A 19,953-nucleotide genomic window follows, 5' to 3' on the forward strand; every position below is an offset into this window, starting at 1 on the left:
GGAATTCCCTTCCCCCCTACTTTCTTTTGCAAGATCTCTTCCCCTCCCCATCCATGCTTAAAAGGAACTATTGGGGTTCAGCCCTGCAGCCTTCAATAGAATGAGCCAAATGTTCTTCCCAGTTATGCCAAATTGGCACTGACGTAACTCCAGTGGAGTCACTGGAATACATCTGTAATTGGTGCAACTCTATTGACTCCAGTGGAGATATGCCAAATTGATACCAGTATAACTGGGAGCAGAATTTGGCCTGGCATCTTGTCATAATTTAATAACCCCTTTCAGATGTGCCATGGCATTTGTGGTTTAAATGTGGGAGGAAAAAGAAAATCTAGTGTAAGGTCTCAATTTTTTAAACAGTCTTTAAATATCTTAATTTTAAAACTTTTGAAAGATGTTAACACATTGCAGGTTTTAAAGTCCAAGGATGTATCTACACTGTAATGTAAGCCAAGGGTTAGAACCCCTGTTGGTTCCTGGGCCTAGGGTGACCAGATGTCCCAACTTTTATAGGGACATTCCTGATATTCAGGGCTTTTTCTTACCTAGACACCTATTACCCCCCATCCCATCCCAGTTTTTCACACTTGCTATCTAGTCACCCTACGATCAGCACGATTGTGTGTAGACTGAAGGAGGGGTTAGGTTTGAGCCTGAGTTCGAACCCTGGGATTACATAACAGTGTAGACACCCTATGTGGTGCTGGGGAAGACGTAAAAAAGACTCTTGCAGAATTGTGGCCAGGGGTGGCTCTAGGAATTCTGCCGTCCCAAACACGGGAGGCAGGCTGCCTTCCGCGGCTTGCCTGCAGAAGGTCCACTGGTCCCGAGGCTTCAGCGGACATCCCGCAGGACCAGTGGACCTTCCACAGGCAAGCCACTGAGGGCAGCCTGCCTGCTCTCCTCGCGGCGCCGGCAGAGCGCCGCCCCCCCCCCCAGGGCTTGCCGCCCCAAGCATGCACTTGGCGTGCTGGGGCCTAGAGCCGCCCCTGATTGTGGCCACTCCTCTTTCAGTTGTCACTACTGTCAATGTAGAAATGGATGTTGCATTATGCTTTAACCTGTTTTCTGTGTCACAAGGGATTTTTTTTAACTTATTAGTTTAAAATATTTTATTTTGTTCTCAGCATCCTGAAGTCAGTTTCCTTGGGGATAGCAGCAACAACAAAGCTCTTATAACTCTTGTGTACTGCAAAGGCTTGAGTGTTTTTTTTGTGTGTGTTTTTAATAAAAAATGTCTCCATTTCCTGATCCTCAAGGAAGAAAAATTAAATTTTTAAAATGTAGGAAAATATTCAAACTTATTATTACTTAACAGCTTTTTAATACCCATTGATGTGCATGGAAAAAGGCTCTCCAGTCCAAACTTGTGCGTTTCTGCTGCATTGCTATGCAATCAGTACTTTAGCTAGTCTGAAGCCTGATTTTTTTTAATGTTTGTTTTTAAGCTCTCTAAAGATCTTTCATAATGTAATTAACAAAAAAAAGTAAATATTTTAAAATGTAAATTAATAGTAATATTTTAGTGTTCTCATCCCTTTGAAAGGTCTTTTTTTATACAGAGTTACCCATCATAATTTCCATGTCTTTGTTTGTGTCTATGCTATCATGCACATTTGAAAGTCATGCACTTTAGCAATGAGTACTGCACATCTGGGATACTCTCCTTTTTTAGTTTGGTTTTGAATCTAAATAAGACTAGCTTCTTTTAAGTTATAGGCCAATAACCTGAACTTTATAAGACCGTTTGTCCAAATGGCAGCATAACCCTCTAACAGAAAAACAATACTCCTAAAGAACAGATTTGTTGTCTCTTGCTAGCTCTTTTCTTTACGTGTTCATAATAGATAATAACTTAGAACAGAGAGGGTTTTTTTAAGGTGTTTTGTAAGTAATGTAAGTACAGCATCTGGCCTGCAGGCACAGTTCCTTGTCACTTCATTCTTTTTGGACTTAGATTTGGTCATGTGTTTCTTTATCATATTTATCCATTATTCCTTATAGCTATAACCAAAATGGTTATTTTAAAGTAAATCAGATTGAGGACAAGACTTCAGCAATCAATGACAAAGGTCCCAATCTGGCAAATACAATATTAATGTTCCTCATATGAGAAGTCTCATTGACTTCAGTGATCCTGCTCACATGCATGAAGCTATGCATATGTATAAACATTGGTGGGATTGGGGCCGTTGTAACTGTACTGCAAGAGGGATAGTTTATGTTGAGTAACTTTTTTGATTCTTTGGATTTCTACCTTTTGAAAATACTGAGCTCGAATCTACAGCCCTTCTTCGTGTGAATAATCCTTGCTTAAGCAAGTAGTTTCACTGACTTTAATGAATGAATACTTGCATGAATGTGTGTTAGAGAATCAGGCCTGTTATTACAGGAAGTCTAATTTTATTTACTTTTCCAATTTAAAGTTAGTCCACATTTTAAAACAGGATGAAATCTCATCTAGGGTCAAATAGAATATTACCCCTGGAATAATAAATAGGTATAAATGGATAAGCATCTATAGCTGGCTTTGAGAAGTAGTTATAATTGAATGTCAGTGGAATAGAAAACAGGTGCAGAATAATGGCCCCTGTTATGTAGTTAGTAGTACAAGCCGTGCATTTATGGGAAACTAATGACTAGGTAATGCAGACGCAATGGCTTTTCAAAGCAGGAGGCACTTTGATCCTGTCCTATGACAGTGTTCTTTTACAATGATGTTATTTCTGTTAATACAGATCTTACTGTTGTATACTAAAACTTATTTCAAAATCCAGCATCACCACCAACAAAGCCCCCTATTTTAGGGGCATTGTAAACTAATTTGTGAATTTAAGTCACACTTCACCCGTGTTGTTGCTCCATGCAAACAGCAGCTGCTTGGCAGCACTTCAGGGAGCCAACTCTTTTGGTCCAGTCATTTCATTGAAAAGACTGAGGAAATTGGACTCCTCTGGTTGGTTTTTGTAATGTAAACTTTGATTTGCGGGCCCAATAACTTCACTTATTAATTCTGGTTAGTGGATAAAACATGTGAGCATCACACTTACGTCCAGAACTACTAGATAAAATTATAACATTGTAGTTCATAGTAAATCATTATTACTGTTTCTTAGATGAAACTGATGTGAATTCAGATCATTTTAGCTGTTGAGTGATGATGTAATAGAATGGCAGTTGCTGCTAACTATTCCACTGTCATACTTCTTCTGATTGGCTTTGAGTACCAGACCTATTGTGCAGTTCAGCCAATCAGAAACAAGCTTAGTATCCTGTTCTTTCATGAATAAAGATGATGATTAATAGCTGAAGCTTTACTGGGTTTTTTTTTCCAGTGAATAATTAGCCATCAAAGCAATCTGTGATTAGCACAGATTTCATTTAGTGTAATTAGGCTATCAGCTCTCCTTAGCCCATCAGGAATAATGAGTTTTTAAAAACATGGCAGGAAATTGTGAACCTGTCAAAGAAGGGATTATGAAAAAGAAATTCAGTCACTTTATTTCTTTGATTAGATTCCCTGGATTTGCAAAACCTGGAATGGAACAGTATCTGTTGGCAAAGCAGCTAGTAAAACCCAAAGAGAAAATTCCCATAATTGTAAGTTGTTGGTTTTTTTTTTTCCTCATCCGAATTATTTTTAAGATATGTTGAGGCTAAAAGAGAAACTACTGAGGGAGACTAATACCAGTGTGTAAGTAAAAGCTTAGTTTGGTAACCTAATGTCTCGTGTACTGTGGACAGTGTTTGTGGGGTGTGTGTGTGATATATATATTTATTTATATTTGGAGAGACTGTGCCATTAGGGCCTGATCCTGCCAAATGTCGAGAATCTCCAGTGCCACCCACCTGCCTCAACAGGTGGGAAACTTGATGGGGGCCATTGGTGATTGGGACAGCCCCAGCTAAATGGAGCACCCACTGGTAGGTTGCAGAGGTGATTCCTTCCCCTCCAGAGTATCTAGCCATTCATTGGCCATCTGAAGGGAGGAAGGTTGCTGATTGGTTCCTTGCCCTCTCCTTTCATTAATTTAAACCTTAGCCTGGGCCATGTGGATCCTCTTCTTGCTCTGTTCCTGCAGCCTATCCCCTGACCCCTTACTGATAGCTTTGGAGATGTGTTTTGAGGATGCTGCGGGTCTGACAGACCAAAATGGTATATGCCTCAGGAGTTTTTTGCCTTCCTTGCAACATCATGGAGGGACAGCTAGATTAATTAGGAATAGGATTTGTTAATTTGTGGTAGTACTTGGTAGGCATGTTAGTTTGCTGCAATTTACACCTAATTCCAGTGCAGTTAAAAGGCTAAATAAAAGGAACAGTTCCCAGAAGTAAAAGACCTGGGATTTTGCTGATGGGATGGGGGACACATTGTGGGCTGAGGTCCTCCCTCGTTTAATATCCTCTGTCCCCCTACCAATGTGAGGGGTGGTGGTAAGACTGAGTGAGCTGAGTGTTGGTGGTAGGCTGAGGGGAGTCTACCCTGGTATGTGAGAATGAGTAACAAAGCAGATAGTGCCCCAGCCCACTTTAAGTTTAATAAAGTTGCAGCCTGCTGCTTAAAATCCATCCCTGTGTTTGTCCTCATTAACTCCCTTTGATCTTGATGGGAATTGCAGATGCTCAGCAGCATTTCTCAGGATCAGGCTCTTAATTGCTTGCTGCTTTGATTGTGCTAATTTTTCCAGTGTGCTTGTAATGCTGCTTACAATGTATTCTGCTTGGCTGTGCAATCTATAAATGGGTCTAACATATAGGTAACAAAGCCCAGTCTGCAAACCCTCACTCGTGCAACTATTCCCATCAAATACAGTGGGAATACTTACGTAATGGTTTAGACGATCAAAAGACCTTCAAATTACTCAGTGGAGAGAATTGGGCGTTTCTGGTGAAAAGTCAAGGGCAACATCTTCCAGTAGTAGCCTTTGTTCATTAGCAGCTATTCTAGGTACATTGTTTGCTACAAGAAAAATACCTCATGCTATTCAAAATTTTAAACAATTTCTAAAAGCCGTTTCAGTTGCATTATGTACCTCTGATTAGATTTATAAATGAGAGGTAGTGGACTCTGCAAGAGTCTAAGGGCCCCGCTTCAAATAGCCCTGAATGCCTCCTGCAAGCTGCTGAGCACCCTCAAACATTAGTGTAGTTCCTGGATGCTTAGAATGTCCAGCACAGGTTTTAATTGCTTTCTTGTTAAGGATGGTCTGTTTACATTCATAAAATTTAATATTTTTGTAACTTCTTGCAGGTTGGAGATTATGGTCCTATGTGGGCTTATCCTACCTCTACGTTTGACTGTGTGGTGGCAGATCCCAAAAAAGGTTCCAAAATGTATGGCTTGAAGAGCTACATTGAATATCAGCTAACATGTACTGTAAGTGTGTATAGCACAGGACTTCATCCTAGGTGGGAAGATGATGGTGGTATGGGGGGCTACGATAGTAAATAATAGCAGATAGTTTAAGGAAAAGTTACTTTTTCCCAATTGGTAACTGTACTATTATGAAGAGCTAACGTTTCCATTACTGTTGCCTCAAGGCACTGTAGTTAAATAAAAACAACGAGGAGTCCTTGTGATGCCTTAGAGACTAACAAATTTATTTGGGCATATGCTTTTGTGGGCTGCCCACAAAAGCTTATGCCCAAATAAATTTGTTAGTCTCGAAGATGCCAGAAGGACTCCTTGTTGGTTTTTGCTAATACAGACTAACACGGCTACCCCTCTGAAACCTGTTAAATAGTAAATATTTTGAGACTTTGTGCCAAAGCTTTAGTCAGGCTAGTTAGTCACATTAACCACTTGTTGGCGACTTTACTTTAATTTTTTAAAGGATCCATCAAAAGTCAGAATTTTCTTTTGCCTGTTCCACAGAACACTAATCGATCTGTCAACCACAGATATAAACACTTTGATTGGCTATATGAGCGTCTCCTGGTTAAATTTGGATTTGCTATTCCAATCCCATCTCTTCCTGACAAGCAAGTCACAGGTAAATGATTCCAGCTGTGAACTCAAAGAAAAAATCTCACCTGATAGTGACCTTCTCCTTATTTCTCAATGGTTTTGAAAAGTGTTCAGGATAATTCTTCTTTTGGGTATGGTGGCTTGATGATAGTCTGACTCATGACATATATCAATATCTGTTCAAATCTCAAATTTGTTCCTTTTGCCACTGGGCTGGAAAACTAAGCACTACGAAGGGAGTGTGCTCAGTCTTGGTAGTGAAGGTTTCATTGTTCTGAAACAACGCCGTGGGCAGTTTTGGGAGTGGCTCTCAGAGAGCTTCCTCTTCATTTGTTCAGAGAACATCATCATGAAACAGGGGCCTTTTGGTTTGAAAGAGAAGAATAATAAAAGTGAAAATTGTGGGGGAGAGAGGAAGGATCCTCAGACCGAGGGTACACCATTGCTCTTCTGATAAGTAAAATGTTACATATGGGTTTTTTTATAGTTCATTTCACACTTGCTGAAAAAGGTCACATGAAAAGTGTTTTCTATCTGTTTGACCCTTTGCCTTGATTAAAAGAACAGGAGTACTTGTGGCACCTTAGAGACTAACACACTTATTTGAGCATAAGCTTTCGTGGGCTACAGCCCACTTCATCGGAAGCATAGAATGGAACACATAGTAAGGCGATATAAAGAGAACATGAAAAAGTAGGAGTTGTCCTACCAACTCGAAGAGGCTAATTAATTAAGAGACAAAACTTTTGTAGTGATAATCAAGATAGCCCATTACCGACAGTTTGACAAGAAGTGTGAGGATACTTAACATGGGGAAATAGATTCAGTGTGTGTAATGGCTCAGCCATTCCCAGTCTCTATTGAAGCCTAACTTGATGGTGTCTAGTTTGCATATTAATTCATCAGTTTCTTGTTGGAGTCTGTTTTGGAAGCTTTTCTGTTGCAAAATTGCTACCTTTTAACAGACCTTTAAGTCTGTTACTGAGTGGCCAGAGAGGTTGAAGTGTTCTTCTACTGGTTTTTGAATGTTATGATTCCTGATGTCAGATTTGTGTCCATTTATTCTTTTGCGTAGAGACTGTCTGGTTTGGCCAATGTACATGGCAGAGGGGCATTGCTGGCACATGATGGCATCTATCACATTGGTAGATGTGCAGGTGATCGAGCACCTGATGGCGTGGCTGATGTGATTAGGTCCCATCATGGTGTCACTTGAATAGATATGTGGACAGAGTTGGCATTGGGCTTTGTTGCAAGGATAGGTTCCTGTGTTAGTGTTTTTGTTCTGTGGTGTGTGGTACTGGTGAGTATGTGCTTCAGGTTGGAGGGCTGTCTGTAAGCGAGGACAGGTCTGTCTCCCAAGATCTGAGAGTGTGAGGGATCATCTTTCAGGATAGGTTGTAGATCCTTGATGATGTGCTGGAGAGGTTTTAGTTGGGGGCTGAAGGCAGCGACTAGTGGCGTTCTGTTATTTTCTTTGTTGGGCTGAAAAATAAGGGCTTGACATGAATGAACCCTTTGAAGTCAATGGGAGCCATGATTTCAATGGATATTGGATTGGGCCCTCAGTGGTCTCAGCAGCTCAGTCATCACAGTCATGTGTAATCTCAGAATGTGTTTATTTTCATAGAATTCTGTGGCACATTAACCAGGAATGTATTTGTTGTTAAGTGTGGTGAAAACAGGCATGCAGCCAGCCATGTGGCTCTCTGTACCACTGAAACTGCAACAGCCTCTCTGTGTGTGAAGAAAGTTGAGCATTGATGCAAATGCTGGGATAAGTGCCGAGGAAATTGAAAAGTGAGGAAGTGATTTTGTTTTCGCTTAGCTAGCCTTGTGCTTAGAATTCAACCAGTATTTTTATTTAAACACATGAACGTGAACTAAAAAGAAACCCGAAGACCTGATGTGTCTCTAGCTTTCATTGTAATTGGATCATAAACGACTCAAAAGAGAATCTGGCATCTCAGTTAACCTTTTGTCTTTGGTATTCTGTGAGCGAGGTTGATTTTCTTGATTTGTGCCAAGAAAGGGTGTTTGTTTCCTTTAGAAATTAGATTAAACAAAACTTTCTTTTAAAATGGTGTAAATATCTTTCAGCATGCTCAGGAAGTTTCTTTCAGAGGATGGCTGGACAGAAAAAAAGCTATTCTAGACCCTAGTCTGCCGAAAGCCTGCTACTATGCCAGCTGACTCTTACTTTGTTTAGACGAGAACTGTAACAGGAATCATGTTTTTGCTGGCTGTTATGGATTATGGATGTGATTTGCAAAGATTCCAAATATGTTACCATTCATGTCTCCGTACACTGACTGAGACACTACTGCAGCTTTAATACAGCTGGATGATAAAGCAAGTTATAGTTATGGAATATGTTGTTTTTTCCTTCAGTGTTAAATTATTCTATTAATTGACTAATGCCATTAAGTTCTGTACATGTCTATCGGTTAGTATTGCCAGCTCCTCTCCTTGTTTTGTATCTCACCACTTTAGTTTTCTGTGGGGGGTTTAAGCTGCTGCCACAGCAACGATGTCAGGTTTGTGTGTGTGTGCGCGTCTGTGTATTTTTAAGTGTACTCCTTCAAGGACTGCTATCTACATTGCTATGTGGATCAGAGCTATTAGTATGCTGTAACAATGCCTTAACCTTTTCAAACGTATACTATTCATTGTGTACTATGTAGTACTCATCAAACAAATGAGGGTTTTTTTACAGTTTTAACTATAAAATGATCGTCTTTCTAATTTTAACAAAACAAGGGTAATTATCAGTACACAATGGCGGAAATTGCTCTTTATAAATAGCGTTTCATCAGTTACCTACTTTTAAAATGTAATAGAGTTTCAGTGATATGTGCTAAATATCTCCGTAGTTACAAAGAGCTGGCACTTCATAAATGCCAAACTTTGCTATTCTTTTAGCTTCATCTTTTCCAGCTTATGTAGAAAAAAAAATCATCTTGGTATGTTGGTGGATACAATATTTATAAATTTTGAACAAGTGAAAAGGTATTTATTTGATGGTGTTGGTGGATGTTGTCTTTTGTGCAACTGCCTTCCATGTATGAACTTAACAGATGTTGGACCTTTCAAAGGCATTATAAACATGACCTATTACCATGTTTAACAAATAAATGCTACTCCATTTTGGTTTTACTCTTTTTCTTCAGATATTGATATCTGTATCTGTTATCTTCTTGACTGAAGAACTGAATTGATTGCATTAATCAAAGGCCTGCAATTTGCTCATGCCTGTAAATTCTGTGTCTTGGGTCAACTAATTAACTATGTTCTCTGAAAAACGGAAATGACATGCCATTGTCCTTATTTTTCAAAATCAGACAAAACAAGAGAACTCTCTAAAATGTGTCTTGGCCATTATTTAAAAATAACAATCCTACTCACCAACAGCTGATGTCTGTTACTCTACAGTTCTTCTAATTTTCCAAGCTACAGAAATTACATAAAGGTAGCCATTTCACAATCCACCAAATTTAGTTGAAAAGAGCCTGTTTTTATTTTAAATATACTTGTGGATGCTGCTAAAGCAGAAATGAAGTAGTTATTATTCAGTATATTGCAGGGCGCTTTGAAGAAGAATTTATCAAAATGCGCATGGAGAGGCTGCAGGGTTGGATGACCAGGATGTGTCGTCATCCGGTTGTTTCAGAAAGTGAAGTTTTTCAGCAGTTCCTCAATTTCCGGGATGAGAAGGTAGGAAACAATTCAGCCTTGTTACAGCTGGAAAAGAGAAATGAAAGAAAGGGTTTTGGACTGATGAGCTTACTTTGTACAGGAGAGTGTGTTAAATTTTGTAGCCTACAGATAATGAATATTTTGTTTTGTCTGCCCCCCCAGTGGGCAATAGACAAGAGCTGTAAATTGCCATGTGTTTTGGTAGACTTGACTCATTGCTTAAAAGAGGAATAGGTTTGACTAATGAAATTTTATTGCCATTTGTCCCAATAGATAGGTATTTTAAAGTAGTGTGGTTGTTTTTTTTGGTTTTTTTTTTCCCCCCAGAATTAGCGGAATAATAATTTCTAATTCTCCCTCACCCTTCACTCCTCTCACACATTGTATCTCCAGTTAGTGATATTTCTGGAAGAGAAGAATAGAATAAGCGTAACTCCTAATAGTAGCAATTATCTAAAAATGGGTGAAAAACAGACAACCCAAGGGATTTTTTGCTTTCTTTAACAAAATAAACAAATGTGCCCTTCCAAAGATTTCTGTGACTGTTATTCTTGATCAGATCTGACTCTGCTGAACTCATTCATTGTTGGTTGACTCATCAGTCAGTACAGTCCTAGTGATCTGTACTGTTCTGCTGCCAGAAACAATTCATTTGGCAGCAGAGCTTAGAGATATATGGTCCTACTACTGCATTAAAAAAGACAGAAAAAGGGGCTGATCCTGATGGTAACAAGATCATTCCACAGGTTTCCCTGAAGATAGAATCATAGAAATGTAGGGCTAGAAGGGAGCTTGAGAGGTCATTTAATCTCGACCTCTGCACTGAGGTTGGACCAGATATATCTAGAACATAAGCTTGCTTCTTCAGTTTTCTTGTTCCTCTTCATTTTGTTTTTTTCTCTTGAGGGTAGCCCATTTGCTAAGCTCCAGAACTAGTACCAATCTGGTTATTTGTTGACTGCTAGGCCTACATAACTGGCACCCTTTTTTTAAAAGACAAACTCTTTGTTTAAAGTATTCATGAGCAATAAATGCAAAATGGAGTACATGTGCAGAGTGTACGTTTATCCAGAAAATGTTCTGATAGCTAAGATAGGGTCACGCAGTTCTCCTTCTGCCTTGTCAGCAGTTTCTGTTGCGAAACACTGTATGGCTGGATATTGGCATTCTCATGACTAGTGACCTGAAATACAGAGAACTGATGCTGCAACATATCTAGGATTAAAAAAAATAATTCCCACTAAGGATTTTACAGTGGCAGTTATCATAGTTATGCTCCACTATAGAGAGAGAGAGAGAGTGTGTGTGTAATGTGTGACATTTTTTTGATTGCCATCATCTAATTGGTTAAAGGACTGAGCAACTTAAATTTTTTACTAACATTTTCCCACATGGTCATATTATGCACATATATAAATTGTTAGATTTTAAAAGTTATGCTCCACTATATAGATAGATAGATAGATAGATAGATAGATAGAGAGAGAGAGAGAGAGAAGAGAGAGAGAGAGAGAGAGAGAGAGAGAGAGAGAGAGAGAGAGAGAGAGAAGAGAGAGAGAGAGAGAGAGAGAGAGAGGAGAGAGAGAGAGGAGAAGAGAGAGAGAGAGAGAGAGAGGACAAGACAGGAGAGAGAGAGAGAAGAGAGAGAGAGAGGAGATCATAGTAAAAATTTAAGTTGCTCAGTCCTTTAACCAATTAGATGATGGCAATCAAAAAAATGTCACACATTACACACACACTCTCTCTCTCTCTAGTGGAGCATAACTTTTAAAATCTAACAATTTAGATATGTGCATAATCCATTTTTCTTTTGTAATTCGGTTATAGGAAAGTAGTTTCAGTATTGTATATACTTATGTATTGCACAATGTATAATTCACATTTTCAGCTTAGTCCTATGATACAGAAAATGAAATGCATTTTTTTTTTTTAAAGTTGAACTTCTCTCCGTATAGAAGAATTGGCAAAACTCCCATTGAAGTTGCATTCATAGCTTAGGATACATGTTACTCTACTGTGGGTAAATAGTGGTGATCACATTTCACAGTATGCATTGTCCCATTGTTCTTATTCCAAGGAATGGAAAACTGGGAAGAGGAAGGCAGAAAAAGATGAGATTGTGGGAGTAATGATCTTTTCTACTATGGAACCCGAAGCGCCTGACTTGGACATGATAGAAATGTAAGGTGACGTTCCCTTCTCTTGCACTGATACTACATGTCAGCAGTCATATTACAAAATGTTATCTCCTGATGGAAACTACTGAACTATCCATATAACAAAATTTAAGCTTGCATTAGTATACATATTGGTGATATCAAAGGACTTCTGGCAGTTGGTCATTGAGGTGAAACTGAAAAATGGTAGCTTTCTCATAAAGTTATCTTAAGATTTGGTGGAGACCTCTCCAAATCTGTTAGAACTCTGACACAATAAAAGGATATTGTGCAGATCTGCACATGCAGAATCGAAGATCAGATTGAAGGCAGGTCCTAAAAGGACTTCTCTTTGCAACTAACTTGAATCAGAGTCGATGAGCATTGGCAGAATATTGGCACTGAAGCCTGCCAGTGCTGCAGTTAAATGGTATATTTTATTCTTTATTGTGGCAGTTCTGAATCATTCCAAAGCAACTAAATGTATCCAAAAAAATGTAAGGTGAGGTAGACAGTCCTGTCAAGCAAGAAAAACAATCCTGTGCATAAATGGAAAAGATAATGTTTAATTCATTCAGCAAAGCATTCTGATGGGAGAGAAATCTATTACAAATGAGCAAAGAGTGACTTAAATTATCAAACTTTAAAAAAAAAACTTTTTAAAGTCTCATAAAAATTGGGCAAATTTTATATAAAGGATATGTAAAGGAATGTGTACACACACACACACACACACACACACACACACTCTCTCTCTCTCTCTCTCTCTCTCTCTCTCTTCTCTTAACTAACCTTAGGGTGATAAATTGGATCTGCTTTGCAGTTCCTGTCTTTAATTCCTATAATCTTGCTTTAGAAAGAAAAATGAGGAGATATGTGATTTGCTCACCTCGTCTCCCATCTACTGTAGAACATGGGTGTTTACATGGATTTCCGTAATGTCTGTATGTCTGTGAAGACATTAAATGTTTGTGGATGAGCTGATGTGATTGCATGAAAAATGTTTAGAATAGCAATATCATACTGTACCTACACTTAGAAATATATGAGGCCTATGCCGAGCATTTTATCGGTAAAGCAACATCATTGTGGTGCATGGAGTAATATCTATCTGTATTCGAGGAAACAGCCCTGCCCTAGCAGGGAAATGGACTTCTAGGTCTCTTCTATTTCAAAATCAGTTGTTCATCCTCAACCTTAATTATATGCTTTAAATACCGTGGTATCAGTGTGGTACAAAAAACCTTGTTACTAAATAGATTTTGTATGTGAGTGAGAGAATGATGTGATAAGAGAGCTCCAGGAGAATTGGTTTGTAAAAATACTATCAAAAGGCATAACGTTTCCCATCAGTCAGGAAAGAGAAATGATGAGGCTGTAAGGTGTTAGGGCCTCTAAGTTAGGAAGCTTATTATTTGTTTTTGTTTCAAGGGCAAGTCTTAATCTACATACATGCCTTCATACTATATCTTTTAATAACAGGAATAAAAAAATAGTAGGTTTGTATGCCTTAATTCATAATATTTCTGTGAATTATCTCCTTGAGTAGAAGAAAGCAGGTGGTTATAGGGCAACTTCGAAAATACTTAACAAAAAATGTAGTTATTCTGGAGCTTACCACTCTGATTTTTCATTGGCCATTGTTTTCTCAACCACTCTACCCTATTAATCTCTGTCAACAGACACACTGTGGTAGAAAATTTGCCAGTCAATAAGGCAACTATTTTAAACTAATTCAATCTAAAGTACTCTTAAACCAACTTAATTGTCCACATAAAGGGGTTGCATCTATAACTTATTTACTTAACTCATTTGTAAGTTAAATCAGTACAGCTTTTGTGTTTAGACAAGGCCTAAGTCTTCTGTCCATTTGTTCCCCGGAAGGGAGTCAAACACACACTCATGGCATATGGATTAAATCTCACTTTATATTTATCATAATTTCAGCATTTTTTTCAGTAGAGTCCATAGGGGTGTAAATATAACTCTTGCTCTATTGGTTTGTCTCCTGTCCAAGGTGAATGTGCTGACATTTCATTTCTGCATATTTTATTTTCACTATTATATTGGAAGTCAGTCTTCCCATTAAGTGGTCAAATCCTTTATATCACCTTTCACTGATGATCCTAAAAACGTGGCCTAATTCTTGAAACAATTATTTCTGTGCCTGTGCTCATTCTTGCATGTAGTCCTATTATAATTAATTGGGTGGCACATAAACAGGGTAACTTTTATTTGGAATGTGGGCCTTATTTTTTTTTATCGCATTCTTCAGTGTTTGGGACTTTGCGTGAAAATAGGATCTTGGCCTATTAAAGTTATGCTGTTTTGTTGTTTTTCCTGTTTAAAGTCACAGAAACTTCCCCAATTACAAATTGTGATATTGCAAACAAAGAGTTGACATTTCATGGAGAATGATCAGGTACTCCTTTCAGGGAGAAATGTATAGTAACCTAAGCATAAAGCTGGGATCTAGGAACCTTTGAGGTCTAGTCTCAGCTCTTCCAATGACCCCGTCTGTGATTTTGGCCAAGTCACTTAACCTCTTGCTCTCTGTACAATAGAGATGATGATACCTACATCTTAATGGTCTCATGGGCACTCGATAAAATATGGAATAGTTAGGGAAAATTTTAATGAAAATGTTAGGACATTTATAGAGCTTACTCTGTTAATTGCTCAGTGCTATATACATTTTGATATTTTAATGCAGATCCCCTTAGTAAAGTGAAAGAGAAATACATAAATTGAATTCCAGGCAGATTGTTTTTGAGCACAAAATATTAGCATTTTTTCCATGAAACATCAGCAGCCCTTTATCGTAAATCGATTAGCCATCTTCAGGCTGAGACTATATTTGTATTCTCCCTGAAGAGGTAGTCTAGTTTTGAAATTCATTTTCATATCAGATTCACCCTTTGTAGACTGGTCTCTGAGTATAGGATGTAGCTGCTGTTTTTATGTGTACCATCATTTTAAGAAATCAGACTTCTGTTGTCCTTTTTTTAATATTTATTTCTTCACATTAAAATTTTTAAAAAACTTAAACTTAGATTTTTAAAAAGTGCATGGCACTTTCTTATCCATAGGGATCCAGAGCAAGAATGATAATCCAGTTGCAGATTTCTTTTAAAGGATGGAAAGTATAACAAACAGTATGAAGCATCAGGCAAAGGACCTGGAGTGAAATTCTGGCCCCCCTGAAGTCAGTGGGAAAATTGCCATTGACTTTGTGGGACCGGGATTTCACTCCAGTCTTTTACTAGTTCTGTGAAATGCTTAACACGTCCTTGGACATTGTAAAAGTTATTATTAATAATAGTCATGTAGTTGTTCAAAAGTCCATTGCATCAGTTTAAATGCCAACTGTAGCAAATTGGAACAACTCTGTATTTATCTGTAATGGGATTGCTCTTACTCCACAGAGAACAGAAATGTGATGCAGTAGGCAGATTCACCAAATCCATGGATGATGGAGTTAAAGAGTTGTTGACGGTGGGACAAGAACACTGGAAGCGTTGTACTGGACGTAAGTGTCACTTGGAAATTTTACAAGTTTAAGTCCTCTCTGCCTTGCTCTTTTATTATTTAGATATATTTGTGTATTTATTATTAAATTTGAAATGTATTTAGATCAACTGAATTTGATAGGACATCCTATGTTAGATGAAACCACGCACTGAAAATTACTAGTAAGGCAACAATGCTAAAAGAGATAACACCTTAAAAACACATTAGATTTTTTTTTCCCTTTTCCCCTCCTTCCCCCCTCCCTTAACTAAATTTCCTGAGTTTATAACACTTGGTCTGGGGATAATTGCAACATCTCTGTATTGTATTTTACCCTACATTATTAATATATACTCTCAACCATAACTACATCTTAACATAGTTTTTATCTGGAAATAATCATTATTGTAAAGCTCCAAAATGCTTATTACTATAGTTAATCTTATTATACCCAAAAGACAACTACTCTACATTCCTTGTTTACAAAATATATATATATATATATGTATATATGTGGCAGGAACTTAATACAGTGGAATCCTGGTCTATTGTTACTGCAATATAAAACAATATTATAATAAATGAAGAATAAGTGGCCAGCTGAGCAAATGTTTTAATATTTATGAACAGTAATTATTACAACAGTAGTGGAATATAAGTAATATTTTACCATTGCAGTGAAATTGCAGTTAACCAAATGTATATCCAAATTATATCCCCAACAGTTGTACTGAAGAAGGAACTTAATATCTATAGAATTCAGGAACTGCGTAAACTAAAACACACAAACCACTGCTTCTTTTTTTTTTTCCTCCCTCCAGTATCTTGGATGGAAGAGGAGACAGATATGGGACAGAAGTTCCTGGTTCTGTCTCCATGCCCTGTTCTTTTCTTATTTTAGCAGTCTCCATCTTCTTTTTTTGCTTGAGTGCAGTGCAGATCTATTCTTGCAGGGTTGGAGTACCACAGGAGCTGGAATTTCAGGGATCCCTAGTTATCTAAACCCATCTTACCCAAAAGCTCTTGGGTATCCCTTTAGTCCTTCTTTTTTATATATTCAATTTCTTAATATAATTTAAATGACACATGGTGGTAGAAGGAAATATTGGAAATACAAATTTTCTCTGTTGGAGTGGCCACTTTCATAAATTCAGACTGACGTTGCTGGGGATTGCATAGGTCTCAAAACAGAATGGTGATGCCCTGGCACCCTGAGAAAAGTGAGGATGGAGCGTTGGGTTAATGGGGCACACAGCGGGATAGTACTGTGAATGGGACACAATGCATAGGAAATGCTAATCACAAGAAATAAAAATTAAAATGTGATACAATAAATAATACTTAGCAAGAATTACCCTTAGAATACCTGATTTAGTATATGTCTACACTACTCACAGATTGGCAGGCAGTGATCGATCCAGCGGGGGTCGATTTGATCACATCTAGTCTAGACACGATAAATTGATCCCTGAGCACTCTCCCATTGACTCCTGTACTCCACTGCCGTAAGAGGTGCAGGCGGAGTCGACGGGGGAGCAGCAGCAGTCAGCTCACTGCTGTGACGACACCATGGTAAGTCGATCTAAGTACGTTGACTTCAGCTACATTATTCATGTAGCTGAAGTGCGAAACTTAGATTGATTTCCCCCTCAAGTGTAGGCCAGGCCTAAAGATACTAATAGAGAGACCCACTGTATGGTGTCAAAAGGCATTTACCTTGGTACAAATACTAAAATATCAGAGCAATTGAAAACTTAGTCCCTCTTTTATCCACACAATACGCTTCCCCAAATACAGATAATTAAAAACAAAAATGAAAAAGCAAACATCTCAACTTCTATCTCTTTTTTTTCTAAAATGGACAATTCATACAAGCAAAATATTATTTCCATTTCAGAGATTACTTCAGGCGTATGGGTCTGTAGTATATGAATTATGCATGCTGTTTATAATTTAAAAGTTCAGCCATAAACCACAGCTATTCTAACCTCATTGTGGAGAAATAATTTGTGCACGCATGTCTGTGTAGACATAATAGAACACCAAATTGTATAATACACATACAAGCGCATTTTGTTAGCCTTGTAATTGTATACAATGTTGTTAGTGCCTACTGTAAGTATTAAATTTTGAAACCATGATGGGTATCTTTTTAAGAGGGTTCTTTTTTTTTTTTTTTAAGAATGTTTATGAAGACCTATAACATTGCAGCTAATGTAATTTCTTAGTATAAAAGATTGTGTCTTCATGTTACTAACTCCCAGGTCAAGGATATATCGCTGAAACAAATTTTTATGTTTAAAAGGAAGCTATGGCTCACTTAAGAGAAAAATCTCACTGTACTTCTGGGATGCATTTGTATAGGTTGCATGAATAGGAATTTGGAATAAAGTGACACCCTCCCTGGTTTTTAGTGTTCATTTAAACACAAAATATTCTGTTTTCTTCACAGAGGAAATGAAGGAATACTTTTAAGCTTTCATGGTGGGGAACATTTTACCTGAAAGCTTTTTAAACATATTTGTTGCTTTAGATAAGCAAGCATGGATACACATGGTGACCTTTTCAGTTCTTTCCTCAAGGTCAGAGGTGAAAGTAAACCAGTATGCTATGGTACGGCGTACCGGCAAAAGCCAGTATGCCATGCCGGACCAGCTTTCCCAGGCTGGCAATTTAAAGGGCCCAGGGCCCTTTAAATCACCTCCCGAGCCATGCTGCCAGTGCCCTGAGGTGGTGGTGGCAGCAGGGCTCTGGTGATTTAAAGGGCCCAGAGGTCCTTTTCGGTAGTGGCGGCTGGAGCCCCGGGCCCTTTAAATTGCCCCGGGGCTCCCAGCCATTCTGCAGCTGGTAGCTCCAGGGGTGACTTAAAGGCCCAGCCTTTTCCGGTTGAGGCCACGCCCCCTGCTCAGGACTCTGGCATATCGGTAAGTCCTTACAGTTACTTTCACCCCTGCTCAAGGCGCAGTGGCTAAGTTTTCTTAGAAAAGCATACATCCCTCTATTGTAGTGGGGGGAAGGCGAAAAGGAGGGGTGTTTTGTGTGTGTGTGTGTGTATCTGTATAAGATATTGAGAGAGATCTCTAGACGTACACACGCACAATATGTCATGTTCATTATATACACAGAGACAGATGCATAGATTGTATATACAGAGACAGATACTTATTTGGTGTGTGATTTTAAAATATGTACGTACACACTTATATTTTAAAATAAGTCATAGTGCAGTTTGAAGAATTTTTATCTGCAGGAGTTTGGAATGGTCAATTTTCAGTAGGGAATATGCAGTACTACCCGTTGTGCGGATATTATGGTATCTCTTTGGGCTAACTATAGAAAGACTAAATTAAGACAGGTATTATCTTTTATTTAAAGTGGTTGCCGTTACAAAAATATTCATAAAACGTAAGTACAAATACATATGACTTATGGTGGACTTCTAGAACATTTTTCCCAAGAATAAATGTTTGGTTAATAGTGAATAGCTGTTTGGTTACCAGAAATGCTGTATAATTCAGTGAGTGTAAAACCGTAATTTACGTTTTTACTTTTATTTTTTCTTCAGCATTACCCAAGGAATATCAGAAGATAGGAAAAGCCTTTACAGAGTCTGGCACTGGTTTTCAGCACCAGTGGTTACCAAGGTATTTATATATTCATTTGCACTGGTTCTTTCATTTTTAAGAAATATATGTCAAGTGTTCTATTATACAACATTTTGCTGTCAATAATGTTATATTGGGACTTTTTAATTTTTAATCTCAATATAAGTAACATTTTCCTTATCTATTTGTATGACTGAGTTCCCACATCTTAGAGTTTCAAATGACATGGGCATGTTTGTTTATATAAGGAATGCAAATGAGAATTCAGATAAGAACATATCTTACAATATTTTTTGTTTAACTTGAGGTATTACAGTAGCAGTCTGATCTAATACTAATCTGTAACATTGTCATTGACCTAACTGACAATCAACTGTAGCATGTCTTTTATGATCAATACTTGTGTGTTACATTACAGAAGAAACTGATGGATGTAAAAACATTTGCCATCACAACTATAGGGTGACATTTTAAAACCCATTTTTGTAATTAATTGGATTATGTTACCTGATTGGAGACACTTTGTCTTTTAAAGGGCCCTATCTACACAACTAATAAATGGAGACTGTCATGCTGAGTTGTTGTGAGGAGGAGGGAAAGAGGCATAAGATGAAAAAATAATTAATGGACATTTCTTTTTGTGGGACCTACTTTATTGCATTATCTTATTTTGGGCCAAACTTGAATTCCACTTTAGCACATTTCTACTAGGCTAGTCATCACATTTTGAGATTTCCAGTTTGCTTGTTCATTATGCATACGTAACTTGCTGTTTAGAAGCATCAGAAATCAAATCTGTATTCGTAATACACATTCATTTGCACAGTGCTTCTCCTCCCCATTTCTTTCCACAGGACTGGAATAGAATTGCCGGCTACATCAAATATAATCACTCAAATTCTGCTATTGTTTTCTCAAGTAATGTGCAGAAAAGGTTCTTCAACATGGTGAAGGACCTCATCGGGTCACTCTCCCGCATGCCCTTTCCTCCCCCCCAAATTCTCAAAACAAAATTGGA

The 19,953-nt window shown here is 38.0% G+C and overlaps 1 protein-coding gene across 1 annotated transcript in view; it reads left to right on the plus strand.

The window, feature by feature from the left end:
- Positions 1-19,953, plus strand: part of SNX9 (sorting nexin 9) — a 98,741-nt gene that overhangs the window by 56,402 nt on the left and 22,386 nt on the right. The window contains 8 exon segments of the mRNA XM_030556650.1: positions 3,516-3,600; positions 5,252-5,377; positions 5,876-5,993; positions 9,552-9,682; positions 11,742-11,845; positions 15,246-15,349; positions 18,896-18,930; positions 18,932-18,974. Of these exon segments, the coding sequence (XP_030412510.1) occupies positions 3,516-3,600; positions 5,252-5,377; positions 5,876-5,993; positions 9,552-9,682; positions 11,742-11,845; positions 15,246-15,349; positions 18,896-18,930; positions 18,932-18,974 (746 nt within the window).

The sequence above is a fragment of the Gopherus evgoodei genome, chromosome 3 (genome assembly GCF_007399415.2).
Source record: "Gopherus evgoodei ecotype Sinaloan lineage chromosome 3, rGopEvg1_v1.p, whole genome shotgun sequence".
Taxonomy (NCBI): Eukaryota; Metazoa; Chordata; order Testudines; family Testudinidae; genus Gopherus; species Gopherus evgoodei.